The 18,061-nt window shown below is 37.4% G+C and overlaps 1 protein-coding gene and 1 non-coding gene across 3 annotated transcripts in view; both read left to right on the top strand.

Annotated features, from left to right (window-relative positions):
• The window catches only part of POLA1 (DNA polymerase alpha 1, catalytic subunit), a 204,201-nt gene that overhangs the window by 26,943 nt on the left and 159,197 nt on the right, over window positions 1–18,061 (top strand). For both annotated transcript variants that reach the window (XM_056328060.1, XM_056328059.1), the window contains exons 16-26: window positions 15–99; window positions 919–980; window positions 1,727–1,816; window positions 3,424–3,540; window positions 4,289–4,464; window positions 4,876–5,005; window positions 5,341–5,460; window positions 6,586–6,682; window positions 7,234–7,358; window positions 9,197–9,346; window positions 9,570–9,692. In XM_056328060.1, coding sequence (XP_056184035.1) covers window positions 15–99; window positions 919–980; window positions 1,727–1,816; window positions 3,424–3,540; window positions 4,289–4,464; window positions 4,876–5,005; window positions 5,341–5,460; window positions 6,586–6,682; window positions 7,234–7,358; window positions 9,197–9,346; window positions 9,570–9,692 — 1,275 coding nt within the window. The remainder of the gene's footprint in view (window positions 1–14; window positions 100–918; window positions 981–1,726; window positions 1,817–3,423; window positions 3,541–4,288; window positions 4,465–4,875; window positions 5,006–5,340; window positions 5,461–6,585; window positions 6,683–7,233; window positions 7,359–9,196; window positions 9,347–9,569; window positions 9,693–18,061) is intronic.
• On the top strand, window positions 6,939–7,069 carry LOC130145341 (small Cajal body-specific RNA 24). Its single transcript, XR_008820491.1, has one exon. It is a non-coding gene; the product is annotated as a small Cajal body-specific RNA 24 (non-coding RNA).

Genomic DNA, 18,061 nt, shown 5'->3' with positions numbered 1-18,061 from the left:
TCTTCTTGGTATAGATTGTGGCTGTTGCAGCTCTGATTCATCAGAAATTTCCTTTGGATAAGGCTCCACCGCAGCCTCCTTTTCAGACACACTTCTGTGGTATGTACTTGAAACAGTTCATGAGTAGAAAAAAAATTCCTTTAGAGTTTTTCTTTTGTTATTGTGGATTTTCGGTAGTGGGTTTGTGGTTTTGGTTGGTTGGTTGGGTTTTTTGTTAGGCTTTTTTACTTAATTTTGTCACTCCAGCAATAACAGCTTAGAATAGGTAAGTGACAAAGTTTCAACTCCCAGACAGGTTTTTCTCCCTGTTTTTAACTTCACTGATTACTGACTTTATATTGAAGACTATTGAAAAAAAAAATAAAAAATCTTAGTTTGAGATGATGCAAAGTAACCCTGCTTTGTGGAGTTTCCTATCATTTTTATTAGTTTTTCTTTATCATGTGTTCTCTTGATTACTTTCTTCACCCATTATTTTAGACCGTTTATTTATTGTCACTTAATTACTTTTCAGTTCTTCTGAACGGAAATAAAAAATAAACGTTTCATTTATTTATAAACACCTTTTCTTGGGAAAGGAAGGTCTCTTGCAGCAGTGTCATTATAGTAAGATCAGCTAAACCTTCTGATTCAGACCCTAATCAGAAATGAGGAAGACTATTGAATGCTTGTAAGAGGAAGTTTTTTGGAAGCTCAGACCATAGCTGTAATCTCCAACAATAACCTCAGATATGGCTGATTAAAATTGCTTAAGATAACTGGGTAATGAGCAAAGTATTAAAGACAAGTATTCACACAAGGCTAGCTTTTTAGAATTAAAAGTTAGTTTTGCTTAGTTCCCTTTGTTGTGGATGGATGCTTATGAGGAGAGTACAATTAAAACCTTGACTGTAAGAACAAATATAACTTCTTTTGCAGTTGTTTCCAAACCGAGTGATTGCATTTTTCCTTATGATTTCAAAGAAGCTACTAAAAAGAAGGTAATTTCATTTTGTTAGCCTTCTGATTGCAGTATCCTTTAACATAGGAACTTCATGTTTCTGTGGGTAAGTTATGCAAGAGAAATATTCAATGAATGGCATTATTATTTCATTAGTTTTCCACTCTGCAAACCTAAATCCAGGTATTTTTCTCTCTTGCTTGTAAAAACAGAGGTGTGTGCTCTGTGTGGTTCAGTACTGCTGCTAGTTGTGCTCATAAAATAGATGGAGTGTCGGACAAGAGAGTTGGAAAGGTTTTGCAAAGAGGCTAAAATTGTGATTTGTTTTCATTGTACTTGACCATGTACTCGTACTAAACAGGGAGAATTTGTTTCTTTTATTGGAGAGTAAAGTCTGTCAGAATTTAGAAGACACCTTTTCTAAAGGGCAGTGGGAGAGCTGACAGAATAATAAAGTATTTAAACCTGGTTTTGTTTTTCCTCTGTTTCTGTGTGATCTTAAGCCTGTGAGTGAAGAATGCACATGGAGCATTTTCCTGGTGTGCTTGATTCTTAGGAGGCTCTTAAAATATCTCCAGACACCTGCATACAAAAGCAAAATGGAAAAAGGCCTCTGAGAAAAGCTTTCTATGTCTATGGGAGTGAGAACAAAAAGCCTTGAATTATAGAAGGAAAGGGAGAACTCTGCGGTGCTTTATTATTGTCTTGTAACTAGGAGGGGAGAGGAGATGTTATCATTTTAAACTTATTGGGTCATTGAAATCAGTGCTCTCTTCCTCCTTTTAGAATGCTAAAATAGAAATTGCTGCAACAGAGAGAACACTGCTGGGATTTTTCCTTGCGAAGATTCACAAAATTGACCCAGATGTTGTTGTGGTGAGTAGGTCTGAGACTTTAGAGTTAAATGAAAGCATATTGTCAGTTCTTCAGCTTTGTTCTTCTACTTTTGTCCCCTTATAGGTTTATTAATGTTTATCTTAGGCTGCCATGTGAATTGAATTTGCTTATAAGACAGCAGGTGTACTTTGATACAAAAATGATACAGAATTTTCCCTGACAACATTTTATACATCCTATAATTTCCCATAAAACCTGAAATAGGCAGTATTTCCGTAGTACCTGAAACAAGTATTTATTTTTTTTTTTTAAAATCTTTACTCGCAAAGACAAAACACAGCAACAAAAAACCCCTTGTGATTTTCTGGAAGAACGGGAGTTCTTGGTATACTTAGGAGTCTCTTTTAGTTCAGATGCTCGTATATTTGTGTCACCATTTAGATTGTGCTTACGCTGTAAATCAAAATGACAAACTATACAAATCAATGGGATCTTAGCAAAGTTCTTTAATAAGCTTTCATATGTTTTGTACTATATTGGCAGCTGAGGATTTAGTATAATTACTCCTTTTTTGTTATGTTTAATTAATGTAGAGTCCTGATTTTCATTTAATGAAATTGTGAAGACAATTTGAAGTTGATTATAGATTTGAGGTTGGTCACATACAACTTGTTATTTTTCTGTATGTAAATACAAATAGTGAGCTGTCAGATTCCTGATGTTTTCAGCTCACTGTGGCTGGTGTTTGCCCTACCAGCTGAGCCTTCCTGGTTGTTACGGGGAGGAATCACAGGAAACACAGCAGCCGGTGGTTTTGAATTGAAGATGCCAGTAGTAGGGGTGTGAGAGCTCTGATCCTAAAAAGAAGAGAGCTGTGTTAGTGGAGTTAATTTGCACCTGGTTTAATTAAGTGCTGTTGAAAACCAAGCTGTATCAATATAGGTAGGACTATGGCTGTAATGCTGCTGCTGATTTTAAGGAGCTTCTATATCACAGTATTGCACTACACAGATGTATCTGAAATGGTGAACCTGCAGATCCTGGTGGCTGACTGGTCCACACAGGCTCATGTTCAGGGTAGCATTTTGCTTTCAGCTGAGGTTACAGACCAATGTCATCAATGTCCTTAGTATTATTTAAACTTTGCAAATATTACTGAAGTACTTTTGATTTGTAAATATTGGTTGCAAGGTGTGCCTGTCCAGATTTAACAGCTATGCCTGTTGTAGTATCAAAGGAAAAAAAAAAAAACCCATAACATTGTTTTGTCAGTATTGAGGCTTTCATGGATGGTGAGAAAAGGAAATATTCGTAGCTAAGTTTATATGCTGTATAAAGAATGTTGGTGGGTTTTTTTTCTGGAAAGCTTTAAATCCTAATCTCTGGTATCAAAGCATAGAGCTGAATTGTGTGTGCTATGAGACAGTTATAGAGCTGATTTTGGTATTCTGCTGAACAGCATTGTTAGTGTTAAGACTAATGAGTACTGTTGATGAATGTTCTCTTAGAAAGTGCTTTCTGTAAGAGAGATAATGCCTCAATTAGTTGGAAAAGAACACAAAGGGCAAAGGAATACAGAGTGTGTGAAAGTAAGTCTTTCAATTTGCATTTGGTGTAACCTTTTTTTTTATTTTTTCTGCTGCAAGGGTCATAATATTTATGGGTTTGATCTGGAAGTGCTGCTTCAAAGAATTAATGTGAGCAAAGTCCCTCACTGGTCCAAGATAGGTCGACTGAGGAGGTCCAATATGCCAAAGCTTGGGGTAATAAAATTGCTCAAGTCTTTTAAGCCCCTTTATGTTGCATGTGATTAAAAATGAATTAATTTTGCTGAGAATTCGTAAATGTGACACTGATGTATTTTGACTGTTGGTCATGTGGAATTTCATGTGTCCCAGATCAGAAATGATGGGTGTTTATATGACTTTTATTACAGTAATAAGCTAAACTAATTTTCAAGTTAGGCTAATTTAGTTTACATATCTCAACTAGATGATGGTAATGACAGATTAATTGCAATAGTCTTTACTGTAACAGTCTTTGTCTGCTGTAACTGTAAAATGAGAAAATGTACTTTGGATTGATTGGTGAATCATCTCATAGAGAGCTGCTGAGTTAATAATTCTGTAGTTCTTAGTACATATTTGTTCAGAGGACAAAGTGTGAGACTTGGAGTACTGAAGTGCTGAACGTGGTCATATTCTTGCCTGTTCCTGTCCTTCGTAGAGGCCAAGATGAGTGTTTGTGTGTGGTTTGTTCTGTGACCTTTCTGTCCTCCAAAAAATGTCTTTGGAGGAAACCCAAAATCCACACCCATGTTCTTGTTGGGACTATTCTAATTATTAAAGCCAAAAACCCCCGTATTAATGGTATTGAGTATTTAGAGTATTAGAGTATGTAGCGACCAACTGACTTAACAAAATACATGCTTGTAGGACTCAAGTAATTTGTTCTCATGTTTGTATGTTTCATTTTGTTTGGGTTTTTCTCTCCTTGTGTGATATCGTTAAGGGTCGAGGAGGGTTTGCTGAGAGGAATGCTGCCTGCGGTCGAATGATCTGTGATGTAGAACTTTCTGCTAAAGAATTAATTCGTTGCAAAAGTTACCACTTGTCTGAACTGGTCCATCAGATATTGAAAACTGAGAGGATAACAATTCTACCAGAGGAAATTAGAAATATGTACAGGTATGTTCCTGAATCATGTTTTTAATCTTTCACTGGAAAGTAGAGGGGTTCGTTTCCCACTATACAATCTCATGCTTGCTTATTTGATTTCTCATGGAGATGGTGACTTTGCATACTGGTATTTGGAAAATGAAGTATTATTTTAATAGCATTTTATAATGTTTCAGGTTACTCATGGGTGGTAGCTTATTATGTGTGAAGCAAATTGATTTTTGAGAGCATTGGTTTAAATACACTAATAGGATATGCAAGCTTGAGTTTTGGGGAGGGGTCAGTTAAAAGGGCTTGCTATATAATTTGACACTGGTGTGCTACAGATACCATGTTTTCTATACAGCATATAGGTCTAAACTACTAGAGTGCAAAGGAGGCTGATTTTACTTTACTGGGCCATCCCTCTTCTTTTCCCAGTGATTCTTCTCACTTAATGTTCATGCTGGAAAACACCTGGACAGATGCCAGGTTCATTCTCCAGATCATGTGTGAGCTGAATGTTCTGCCACTGGCTCTTCAAATAACAAACATCTCTGGGAATGTCATGGTATGTTTTTATTACTTTTTGCTTCCCCACCCCCCTTGTCTCACAAAAACAGGTCTGTGTTTGATTTGCTAGTTCTAATTTGTAAACAGTAATTGAGAATGTATGATGTATAAATCTTTTTGCTATAATGAGTGTGGGAGTTCAGTGATCTAGTCAGGTAATGTAAAACTTCCTTAAAAATACCACATTTGAGTTTTGTGCATGGTGATGATACAGAATAATAGTTATGTTAGGTGAACTTATAATTAGTTGAAGGATGTTGCGTAGTCTATTTCTGCGTGTCAGTGTTTTCTATGCTTTGCTTTTAATGCTTTTTTTTCCACTCCTTTCTATAGTCAAGGACAATGATGGGTGGACGATCTGAACGTAATGAGTTCTTGCTGCTTCATGCTTTTCATGAAAAAGACTACATAGTGCCAGACAAACAAGTTTTAAAAAAGCCTCTGCAGAAGCTGGTGGGTCCAGTTTTTCTCTTTCCAAAAGTTTTTATCAAAAAGGAAAAAAAAATATTTCCATTTTTTGCATACTATGTTTCTGTGAGAGCATGGAAAACCCAAAAATGTTAGCTGTAACATATAACTTAATGTTATAGCTTACACTTAATATCTTTTTTTTGTTGAGTTGATAACGGAGATAGGTATGGTTTAAAGGGACAGTGTAACACCTTTTCCATTATATCACAGATGTACAGAAACTCAGTTGCTCTTTTAGTTGAAAACTGAAATAAGCAAAGTACTTGTCTGTGTAGGGGAACATTAAAGAAGGAGATAGCGTTGCACAATAGATGCATGTCTGCCCTACAGTTATTTTGCTGATGAACAGTATTTCAAGTATAATTTGTAAGATGGGTGATATGGGAATGTGGATAAAATATCTAGGGGTATTTAAAAAAAAAAAGCCGTTGGATAGTATCTGTGTAAATAATATTTCTAGAAACATCTATATGTATGTTAGCATACAAATTAAAATTCAAGAATGTATTTGTATTTTGCTCTATTTTACTTTTTAGTTTTTCTTTCAAAAAAGTTCCACAGCAAATTCCAAAGCAATAAATTCTGTTGATTGTATTGTTGCATCAAAGCAGTGTTGGAATTTTAAAGAATTCAGAATAGCATTGAACAACTAGAACAACAACAAAACAAATAGCAGAATTCTCTTTAGATCAGTAATAATATTTTTGTTTTATTAAAGCCCAGCTATTGTATTTCCAAAACCTGCATTTTATTTGGGCAATAATACTACTTCTGGGTCATGAGTTGATTTTTTTTTTTTTTTCCCTAGTGTTGACATTTACAGCCAGCCAGAACATGCATACTCGTACTATGTTGAATGATGACAATTCTTTAAGGTCTTTGCAATCTCTTGTTAGCAGTTTGTTCCTATAGGATTTGACTTGAATGCTGGTTTGACATGTAGAGAGCTTTAATAAGTATCATGATGAAAACACCATGTTTTGCATGTATTTTAAAAGGAACTCTGCACTGGCTCCTAATTTCATGTTTAATTTGCCAAAAATAACTCCTCCAACAGTACAGAAATCTTGGAGGCTATATAATGACTTTTTTAAATGCCAAATGTAGGTGGATGAAGATGAAGATTTTGAAGATCAGAATAAATCAAAGATAGGGAAAAAGAAAGCAGCATATGCTGGAGGCTTAGTCTTGGATCCCAAAGTCGGTAAGATGTGGCAATTTCCTTCCTTCTGTGAAGTTGGAGACAGGTAGGTTATATTAATACAGAGAAATGGTAATCTGTATTTTGGGGGAGTTTGGTGTGGTAGTTTGGAGGGGGAAGGGGATTGTTGTGTACAAGAAAATTCCCAACATTTGTTGTAGAATTATTCATTCTTGGACCATTTTTCTCTTAGCTTTTTTGTGAGAAGATTATGGTCTTGCAAAGAATTAGGACTGTTTATCTGTGTATAATTTTCTAATGGACACGTACGTTTTCTTTCAGTTTCTCCTCTATGTGGGGAAAACTGTACAAGTGTCCTATAGTAACACAGAAGCTATCTGTTCAACTCTGGTGAGTTAATGGGGTTGGATCGTTCCACTTCTGACAGCTTTCTATGATAGGCAGTGGTGCATCTCAATAACTACTTTAAAGGGATTTAGATGCTGGAAATGTGGTACAATTTCTTACTGTTAACTTAAATGTTAATTGTGGAGTTGGATGAAGTCCTTAGGGAGACCGAGTAATTATGACTTTTGTTTTAAACTCTGTTTTAGGTTTTTATGACAAGTTTATTTTGCTTCTCGACTTCAACAGCTTGTACCCTTCAATTATCCAGGAGTTCAACATCTGCTTTACCACAGTGCAGCGGCTGTCATCAGAAGCACAGAAAAAGGCAGAGGTTTGTGTGCTTTAACTTGTGACTTAGGTTTCACTGTCTTAACTTCAGTGTGTTTTCTGTGAATAGGCTTTGTAAAAATCTGTTCTTTTCCACTATTTATTGTTTTGGGGTTTTTTCCCCCCTCTCACATGTAAAAAAATTGATTCTTGTTTAAAGATGCATCATAGTAAGTTTTGAGTTGAGACTCTTTGAATATTGTATGTCTTGTCATTTTCCTTTCAGTAATACTTTTACAGAATCTTGGTAAGTTCTCTCCCATCTAAATAAAATTGGTTTCTTCATGAAACAAGAGTTTCAGTGAGGCTCTGTTGTCTCTTTTCAGTCCCAGGTCCTCCTAGCAATTGCTGAGCCCTTTGACCAATTTTGTCCTAACTTGGTAGAAGCTTCCTAAAGTGAAGTTGACACAGAATTCATGCAAACATACCTGAATGAGGGAGACAAAAGCCTTGTGCTTCTGCTTGTGGGAAAGGATGCAATACGAGCTCAACCCTTATTAGACATCAGGAAAACTATGTGTGTGTCTTGGGGGTGTGATACTGTGACTATGTCAGCTGCAGGATCAGCTTCATGGAAATTCTTGGTGTTTAATAGAGCATTAAACTGTATTAAACACAACTGAAAAACTTCCTGAAGGTATAGTTCCACATACTGTTTTCTCAACAGCTCTATTGGCCATGACTTATTTGTGGTTGCTTATTATTTCCTCAGCTGTGCTGGCACAGCTTTTGGTGAAGCTGTGCTGTAAACTGAAGCAGTGAGCTGGTTAGGTCTAAAGGTTAAACCTGAGGTTTTTATTTTTAACTGGTATCAGCTCACAGGTCAGAATTAGTGTGTTGTGCAAAAGTAGTTATGGGACGTAGTTAGTTCCATAACTGAAATATCAGCACCATAGCAGAAATGAGGAAAAAAGTATGTGGGACTTTCAGTAAGTTCCTCCAAAATCTCTGTGGATTTACCTCACTTACTTAAGTGTGCTTCAAACTGAAGCATATAATTTTGTCTTCTGTCAAGGTATGATACTTAATCAGATTTTGGTGTCATTCTCATTATGGTTCTTCCCAAAGTGCTTTACTGAACTTGCTAACCTCATAGAATCTCTATTGTCCTTTCTTTGTATATTTCTGTCTGTTTCATTGAGCTTCAAACTTCTTTCCATTTTTGCAGAGCAGCCATTTCACTGGTTATGCTAACATGAATGTCTGCTTTGTTTGGTTATTTTGCTATAATCAAGAGTTGCCTGGGGTGAAGTTCTCATTCTGCTGCTACTATTGATTCCTCTTTTTTGTCAGTTATCTTATTCAACGTATCAGTTCCATAGGTGCTCCATTTTACAGTTCTGAACACCAAAAATACTTAATGCAATATTAAGAAATAGGATGGATTTTTTTAACATGAAAAGAATTGCTTCTGTGTGTGCTTTTCTGTATTTTTATATATATATACACACACACATATATATATACACGCACCCCTAAAAGTGAGGGGGGGTGTGTGTGGTGTCTGGATTTATATATATATATGCACAAATGTACATACATATATACATACATATATATATCTCTTTAAAAAAAAAAAAAAACACATTAAAAAAAAAAAAAAAATTCCTGCTACTGGTCTGTGTCTCTCTTGGATTTCTCCCAGAATTAGGATTAATGCCTGTCCCCCAGAAATGAATAAGTAATATAGTTAAGTACTACAAAAAATTTCTCAAGCTTGTTCTAAACTGTGTGATACCAGCTGTGTGGTTTGGGTTTTTTTTCCCCCTCAAGCTTTTCATTTAACACATCAAAATCTAATTTCAAGCAAAAGAATGATAAGCAGTGGTGATCATTTGACAGGTTGAAGAAGAGGAGGTAATTCCAGAGCTTCCGGACCCATCTCTGGAAATGGGAGTTTTGCCTAAAGAAATCAGAAAACTGGTGGAGAGAAGGCGCCAAGTTAAGCAGTTAATGAAACAACCAGATTTGAATCCTGACCTTTATTTACAGGTGTGTTTTATGGAACTCCTTTGATTTTCCTTCCAGTCCCCTTAAGTGTCCTGATCAGCCTTGCAGAATAGGGATGATTAGTAGTGGGAGCGATTGTCATGTCCTTTACTTGTAGCCCACTATTGCTGCAGACGATATAAAAAGCTGTGAATGTAATTGTGAACGTTAAGTTCTGTTCTCTGGCTATGGTTGTATCATTTTTGCTGGTTATGTTTCTTTTCAGTATGATATCAGACAGAAAGCTTTGAAACTCACTGCTAACAGTATGTATGGCTGCCTGGGATTTTCCTTCAGCAGATTCTATGCCAAGCCTTTGGCTGCTTTGGTGACGCATAAAGGGAGAGAGGTAAGTCATTCAACAGGTTGTACACACATGTAGAAAGGGTGAATTTAAGCCATGTACTTTTTCATTTAATAGGAGAATGATCTTGGTTTTGAACCTTTTCCAGAATTGTGGTTTTTATCTTACTTGTACTGCAGAAGTTGGGGAAAAAAAAAAGAAACTGGTGTCTAGAAAAGAATCAGATAAATGTCTGTAAAGACAAGTTGAGGCTCTAGCTAGGAGCCTTGTTTTGAATTAAACTGCTTGGTTTCAATGGGCCAGATAATGGTGACAGAAAAATCAAGGCTGCTTTCACGTTTTCCATGAATTTCCAGTTCTGCTTGATGGATTAGTCTTTGATTTGGTGGTATGCTTCAGCTTTGGATGAGCTTGCCTTTGGCAGGACTGTCCTGTGGCCTGGTATGTTGAGCTCACAAAATCCTCAGGTTTGTGGCAGGGCTGATGAATCATATGGTGACAGTGTGTCTCAGGGCCTTATTTGCAGAAACTCTTTGTTCCTTAAAATGAAGCTTTACATTAGCTTCAAGAGGCCTTAAATCTTCAATCTTGAGAGTTGCCCTTATCTTTATGGGCAAAACTGCTCTTGCTATTGATTAGGGTGGCAGCTGAATGCAGACCACATCAGTTTGGTCCCAGTGGGAATATTAATCATTAAAGATCCAAAACGTACTACTGATATACAGTGTCTGAAAACATTTTTTAGTGATGCTTCATATTGGTTCTTTATGGGAGGAGAGTACCAAGCATGATTCTGCGGATGTGGCAGGATGGCTGGTCAGCCTTTGTGTTGAGCAGGAGGATGGATGAGTTCACATCTGTGTTCAGAGGCACATAATCCCTGCGACCTGAGGGCACAGCTGTCCTTCTTGTGGACTACCCAATGCACTGAAGGACCATTTACAATGCCCAACTGGTTGCATAGGGGCATTTTGTTTCGGATAACACATCTTTGTTTTTAGGTCTTCCCATCTAAACAGTTCTCTAGAGACAACACCACATTTGTTGTCCTCCCGCTTTATGTAACCAGTATGTTTAACCTTACACACGTTTAATGAGGAAGTAATTTCTAGGTTTGGTAAGAGCAAATATGCTCTCCAACCATGTGAATTCAAAAGTTAAATGTTTCCTTTAAGGAAGTAGCGTCTTTTTTTTTGGTGGTGCTCTTTATCTACAGGGTTGGCGTGAAAAGCAGCTGTGTAATAGTTTTATATTTTCTAGCAATGGTTTACATGTCATGAATTTGACTTTTTGGGTTTGTTTTTTTTAATGATCTCCATTAGTCATATGAAACACCTGTCACAAACTGGGTATTGTATGGAAACGAGCTTTTGAACTCTGTTAAGGGGGAGAAATACTTTTGTTTGCACGTACAGTTTATTCTAATTGTCTGTGACTTAACAGTTATAGATAATGTTGCACAAAACTCTGGTGTTCCTGCATTATGTTCCAAAGTGATGGTGGAATGGGAAAATCCTAAACAGGTAGTGCAGGATGCACTAGGGAGCACTTTGAGACACTTTTTCTTATATACTTGATTATTATTTTTTTTGGAAAGGATGTCTTACCTCTTAAATTCTGGTGGTGGTAGGCATGGGCTTGCTTCTGCCAAGCCTTTGCACACATTTGAATCTCCAGTTTTTAGTTGCTCTGAATTTGGGGAAAAAACTCATTACTATGGCACAGTGTTACCTGGAAGTATGTTGTACCCAGTGCAGGTCTAAAAGTTCCTTTATGACATGGGGCTGCTTGGAGCACAGCAGAGAGATGCCAATGGGAGTCTGTGGGAGTCGGTCTGCATCTGGCAGCACTAGTGCTGAGCTCAGTAAGACATTACTGTCTCAGTAGGTCTCCTGCATGCAGTACAGCACCTCCCATAGAGCTAAAACTATTGCTTTTTTTCCCATTCTTTGAGGTGGATTAGTATTCATTACTCTGGATACTGTGGAGACAACAAACTTTTGAACAAAATTTGAGAATTTTTCAGCGTGATCTGTAATTTTATGCGTCTGTGTAAGTGTGATAGATTCTGATGAAATGCACTGTATATGCTCTGTTCTGAAAACTTGTATTTTGAAGTAAGTAGTCAATAAACAGATACAGCTTTATTAGTTCCTTGGTTTTTCAGTAGTATTTGCCATAAAAGACACAAGAGGACACCTTTTGTTTTCTGGGGTTTTTTTTAAGGTGAAATATTTAATGTGGAAAAATACTGCTTTAAAATTTTGTATTAGTCTTTCTATTCATATGTTTCCTTTTACCACTAAAACTTAAGTATAAAACTTAAGTATAAAAATGTAAGAGGTGAACATTAAGTATAAGGAGATTTGGGTTCTCTATAATTAAAAAATAAGTACTGTGGAAAAATGTCATTGATCTAAATTTAAATGGCCTTTTATGATGATAATATGATAATAAAAATTATTATATTTTTTAACTGCTGTGGAGGGACCTGAGTAAATGCAGGTAGGCTTGTAGATGTCTAAGCAGGAAAAATACTGTGTGGGATGAAAACTGAACTTAATATTTGCACTAACACAATTACAGTTCAGTTGTAATTCTTAGCAGAATAATTGAAAGTGGAAATTACATATTTCAAGTTGAAGAAGTTCTTGAAGTTCATCGTAGCATTAACTTTTCATGTAGCTGAGAGAGAATGAGTTTTGATGACTTCGGTAAATTTCTGCTTTCTGATTCTATGAGTGAAGACGCTTTCACTGAAGCTATAGAAGACTGAGTATTTCAAGCGGCTAATGCTGAGTGCTATGTACTACCTCTTGCGGATTGCAACTTCTTTGTGGTCTGGCAACGCCAATGCACTAGAAGTAGTGGAACTGCCATGGCTTTCTATAAGGAGGCTAAAAATCCTTGTAATTACATATTGCCATTTAAAAAACTTGTTTATGCTAGCCAGATCATAGTGCTAGGACAGAGTGTCATCTGTAAGAGCTCAGTTCTCTTCAGTCAGCCTTAATGAGATGTGAGCGAGTGCCTGACCTTTATTTTCCGTAAGTCATGCGGCGGAATTGTAGCAAAGCCTTGCAACTCGGGCTGTGTGTAGGCTGGATCCAGCGGCGGGGCTACCGTGTGTCGTCCCGTGAGGTGCAATTTATGTGGGTAGTGTAGTAATGGTGGTGAGTGTTCACTAGATGGCGATAGAGACCTTGAGATCATTAATCAATTAAGACTCATTTTTGTCACAAAGTGTTTTAAACCTTGGCTATCAGGTTTTTCAAGCGGGTCTTCCTTGTTTGTTTGTTTTTTTTTCAGTTGTTGTAATCGCTAGTAGGGAAGGTAGGGCATATCAGTGGGAATTTGCCAGAATTTAGTTACTGTATATCACAAGCTGGTTAAGTTTCGATGTATTTTGGAAGAAAAAACAAGGGCAAAAATTTAGGGTGGGAGGGATTTAAAACTATAGCTCATATCTGTTTAGTCTTTTTGAAAAATGTAAATGTTTTCCTGTTTTGATCATTAGAAACACATCGGTTCTTGTTCTTACAACAACAAAATAGTTCTTTCTGCTTTTGCAATCCAAGTGTTACATTATTGATCTGGAATGTGTTAGAAAGATTCCTGGACCTTCTCTTCCCCCTGCCCCCCCCCACCCCTGGTGTTACTAACCGTTTGCCTGGACATTGCTCTTGTTGTAACTACAGCAGTTGCTTGCATGGAAAAGTAATAGGAAAATATTTAATGTATTTTTAGCTGTCCTTTAATGTAATTTAACAACTGGAAACAAGATGAGTCGGGGTTGTACAACCAGCCAGCTTTGCACTAGCAGGCAGCGTAAGGTCATGCCTTTCTAGCCTCTTTAAAGGACAAGTCTTTTGATGAAGTGTCAGTTGTCTTATTTCCCAAACGCAGGATGCCCTCTGCTGCAGGATTTTCCTACAGGACAGCAAAGTTGTTGAGAGCATTTTATTTGTAGGCAGCTTGGTTGCTAGTGGCTGTCACTCAAAGCTGAGGCCTGTTCCAGGTACTTGCTTTTTTCCACGTTGTTTTTCATTGTTGCACGTTTTTGCCCAAGCAGCTAGAAAACTTGCCTTTGAAAGGAAAATAACACATTTGCTGTATTCAGCAGTACTAACAGGTTGATCTAGTGTTACAGTATGCAAAATAAAAGGGGGAAGAGGCAATTGGGTTAATTCCAACTTTCTTGTTCAGATCCTTTAGATAAATTCTCAATTAATAATTAGTTTAAGGCCCTGGCAGTCAAAAGGAAAGAATAAAAGCGTGTTATTGTAGCAGTCTGGGAAAAGAATGGATGAGGGTGGAGAAAGATGAGCTCATTTTTAAAAAAATTAAGCAAGGGTAGGTAAGCAGGTTAATGGCTGTCTATTGTAATTGTCTTGCGTAAAGAAAAAAATTGCAAAAAAAAAGAGATGGATTTAAGTCGTTTGTCCAGGGAGATTCGTCATCAGCTACTTTCTCTTAATTGCACCTAAAGCATTAGTTACACAGTCTACAAGAGTTGTCATGTGAATGGGGGAGTTGTCAGATTCCTGGTTTCTTCCAGTTGTTGTAGTGTTGTTGTAGTGGGAGAAATGAGAAAGAGAGGAAAGGAGCCTCCTGTAAGTCTCATATAAGCATACTGTCTATATTTAAACAGGGAATACAACATCAATATAACATTTCTGGAAGATGTGGAACTTGATGACAAAAGGCTAGGCAAAGAGTTTCTTAATTGTTTTTAAGTATAAAAATGGCAAACTGAAATCTTAGGGGAAATAGTGCTGAATCGTTGCAGTGTCCCTAAATGGAAACTGTTGAGGTCAAACCAGTTGTCACTGCTGTTAAATTTATCATTATGTATGCAATTGTGAGCCAGTGAAAAAGCTATGTATGTTATTCTGCATGCCAATATCCAAAATGAGTTAGAAAGACATTTCAAGGCAGAGGCTGCTTACAGTCTGAAAATGCGAACTGAGTACCAAGTAGTAGAAAAATTATGGAACATCTTAACATTTGTTGAAATGAAATATTATTATTGTTAGTCAAGTGCATGAGATGACATCTGGTCTGATAAAGACTTTTGCATCTCCAAGGAGAGGAAATGAAACATGTAAATTAAGAAGAATGGCCAGAATATTTTGGGTGAGGAGGAAATTAGTCTGAAGAAAAAAACATTATTTTATTTTGGGTGGTGTGGGTTGTTTTTTTTTTTCACTGGACAGAAAGGTTTTATTTCATGGGTATTCACTGGGAAATGTTTACGAAGATTGATCAGATTCAGATTGATTTTACAGCAAGTCAGATGAATAGAGAGACTTTCTTTTTTGTGACTGCTTATTTTAAGATTGTGCTATTACAAGAGGTGTGGTGCCTCTCACTTCCTGACTACTGATTTCTGTGAATGGGTTATAGCAATTGTATGGCCCCATGGTGAGTTGGATCAGCCTGGTGATCTGAGCTGAAAACTAACTCTGAAGGAAAACCAAATTGATTTCTGTTGGATCAATGACTCAGTGACTCACTGCATGCTCTTAGAGCTGGTAGAGGAGAAGGCTGGAAAGTGGGGGCAGACCCAATATGAGGTATAAGGGGTCAGGCATGACCAGGATTTTTCAGCTCACCCCCAACTGGGAAACTGGTAGGGTTAGTGTTAATAGGACAAACACATGGGGGTTTTGTTTGGTTGTTGTTTTCCTCCTCCTCTACTTTCCTGTTTTTTTTAATGGCTTCCTGTCTTGCCAAAAGACATAGATTTTGCTTGAGTCTTATCTTAACCTGGCTGACTAGGTAACAGCCTAGTTCCTCACACAAAATTGTGGTAAAACTGAAAACCAGGGTACTGGGAGACCTTAAAGAGCAAGGTCTCTAGCACATTTTCTATATCTGAAATGTAACAGTATGGCCCCTTGCAGAAGCCACATGTTGGGCAGAGGGGTGATACCTCAGGATCAGGAGAGGCAGAAATGTCTCTCCACATCCAGTGGTAATGCAAAGGGCTCTGAGGTGCACAGTAAAATGCTGGGGAATGCACTTGAATCCTGCAACCCCCAAAGTTTGCCGTGCTTCAGCTTTAGAGTAACTGAAGAAATATTTTAATCCTGTCTAGAATACTGTAGGGATTACGGGATTCAAAAGACTGAGATCCTTTCATGGTTGTCTTCTTCAGATAGTGGCACAGAGATACCTCATAAAAGGGAGGCATATGAGCATGGGAGCTTCACCATGAAGGTGAGAGCTTTTATAACATCACACCACCATTTGTAAACTACTTAGGTTCTGTTTTCAAACAAGTTCATTTTTCAATACCCACTGTTAAGGTTGAAAGAATACAAATGCTAACTGCTGCCTTAATGTTTTTCTCCAGCTTGTGTATTTGTTAGCACTACAAGTCTTTGCAGTGCACGTTTTCTTAGTTTGTTAGTAGTTTGCCATAAAATATTTCACTTTTTGAGACTTTAACAGAAGTTGTTCTTCAGGGTGTTCTTGCTTCACTTATTTGCGTCATGTGTTCATCTTAAATTGGATGTTGGCCAACCATGAAACCATGGAAACCATGGGTTTGGATACCTAGATAGTAATAAAGTTTACAAAATGAAAGACTTGCAAATCAGGGGTTAAAAATCATTTTCCTTTTCAAGTACTATTCCTAAGAGTATAGAAAAATGATCTGAAGTGTCTGTCTCCCATGAGACTTAAATAAATATTCATACTGTCCTTCAAAGATATGACACCTTGTTCTCATAATCAAAAAATTTCATGTATTTCCTGGGAATGTTGCCGACTGTGCAAAAGCTTACTGTTGCACAGCAGACTGTATTAGAAGCTTTTTGCTCCATCTGCAATTACATGATCTATTCTTTATCCTCTTGGATGAATACTCATTTGAGCCTACTAGATGTGGTGTTTTCAGGTAATGGTTTAAGGGTGGTGATGATCCTCCTGCAACATATAGGGAGAGGCTAAGAGCTGGGTTTCTTCGTTCTGGAGAAAAAGTTTGAGGATGGTCTTCAGCAACCTAATGGGGGCTAACAAGAAGCAGCCAGACTCTTCCCAGAGATGCACAGCCTTGCACCAGGCAGGTCTAGCCCTGTCTTGGGTAGGAGGTTGGGTTAGATGATGTCCAGAGATTCCTTCAAACCAACATTTTTTTATGACTGTCAGTTTAGAAGTTCCGTTAATTCACATTCAGATTTATCACCAAGGTCAGCTAGATCCAACATATGCAAGAGTAGCAACTTGTCTTTTGGAGTAAACAAAGCTAGAAGGATGAAGACATTTCGGCAGTGATACTTGTCTTACCAGGCTGTTTTGGTTTCAAAGCTAAGAAAAAAATCTTTGCTTTGAGTACTTTGAATGCAGGTTTTGCTGTATAGATCAGGTCGTGTGATCTCTTGCATGTATGTCCTTTCACTGGGCTTGTGCCAAGATTCATTGGCTTAATTTAGAAGATGTGCATGAATGGCTTATGCTATTTTCAGCATCGAAATATACTTGTGAGACAGATGAAACAGTTTGTTCAAGACCTTTATTTGTGGAAGGTGGACTGGCTCTACTGCTGCAGGTACAATACCTTGTAAGGATATAGGAGATCGTGGTGCACAACATCAAGAATTCTGCTTGGGACAAAGGATTCTTGAGAAGTAGATCTAGTTTAACAAGCTGGGGCATACCTGATACAGATCTTGTAACATAAACAAGCGATGTTAGAAGCAAGGAAACCTGTAAGTCAGGCATATAGCCTAAGCTAATTTGTTTAGACTTTCTTCGTAGTGGAAAGAGGGCAGTGTCAAAGCTGGATGAAATAAATCCTCCAAAATTTTAGAGCGTGATACGTGATTGAAAGGCACGTGAAAGCTTAACTTATGATTGCTCTCTCTGTTTGCTTTTCTTCCAGTGGTTATACATAATGTAATGCAGGAGATGTTGCTGGTGGTAGCGTTGTCTGTAGCCTCAGGCTATGCCCTTTATCAGACGTGCTGGGTAAGGTTTCAGGGAGTAGGATTAAATTATATATGTTGATATCTGCTCTACAATTTGATACTCTGGCTGATTTGAGCCACTAGAAACAGTTGCTCCATAAAACCCTATTTCAACACCTGGTTTAGTAAAGAAAATCAATAAAAAAATAAATCCGTTTACCTTTCATGTTTAGTCTTTGGTTTTCATATGTTCTAACTGATAGACTTTAAAAATAGCAAGAAGTAGATTTTTAGGTTATTGGGGATGGGAAGAGGTTCCCATTTGTGTCACTGAAATGCAGAGCTCATCAAGCAGTGCTCATCAAAAATGGGGAATGTCGGAACGTCATTTGAACCTTTCTGTGAGGATTAGTCCCTGGCAGTCATTTCTATGTGAGCTTGTGCTTGTCTTGGTGATTACATGAGACGGGAGAAACTTAAAATTTGGATAATGATGTGTAA

The sequence above is a fragment of the Falco biarmicus genome, chromosome 2 (genome assembly GCF_023638135.1).
Source record: "Falco biarmicus isolate bFalBia1 chromosome 2, bFalBia1.pri, whole genome shotgun sequence".
Taxonomy (NCBI): domain Eukaryota; kingdom Metazoa; phylum Chordata; class Aves; order Falconiformes; family Falconidae; genus Falco; species Falco biarmicus.
The sequence above is the reverse complement of the archived record's forward strand: the minus strand, read 5'-3'. Positions and strand labels throughout refer to the sequence as shown.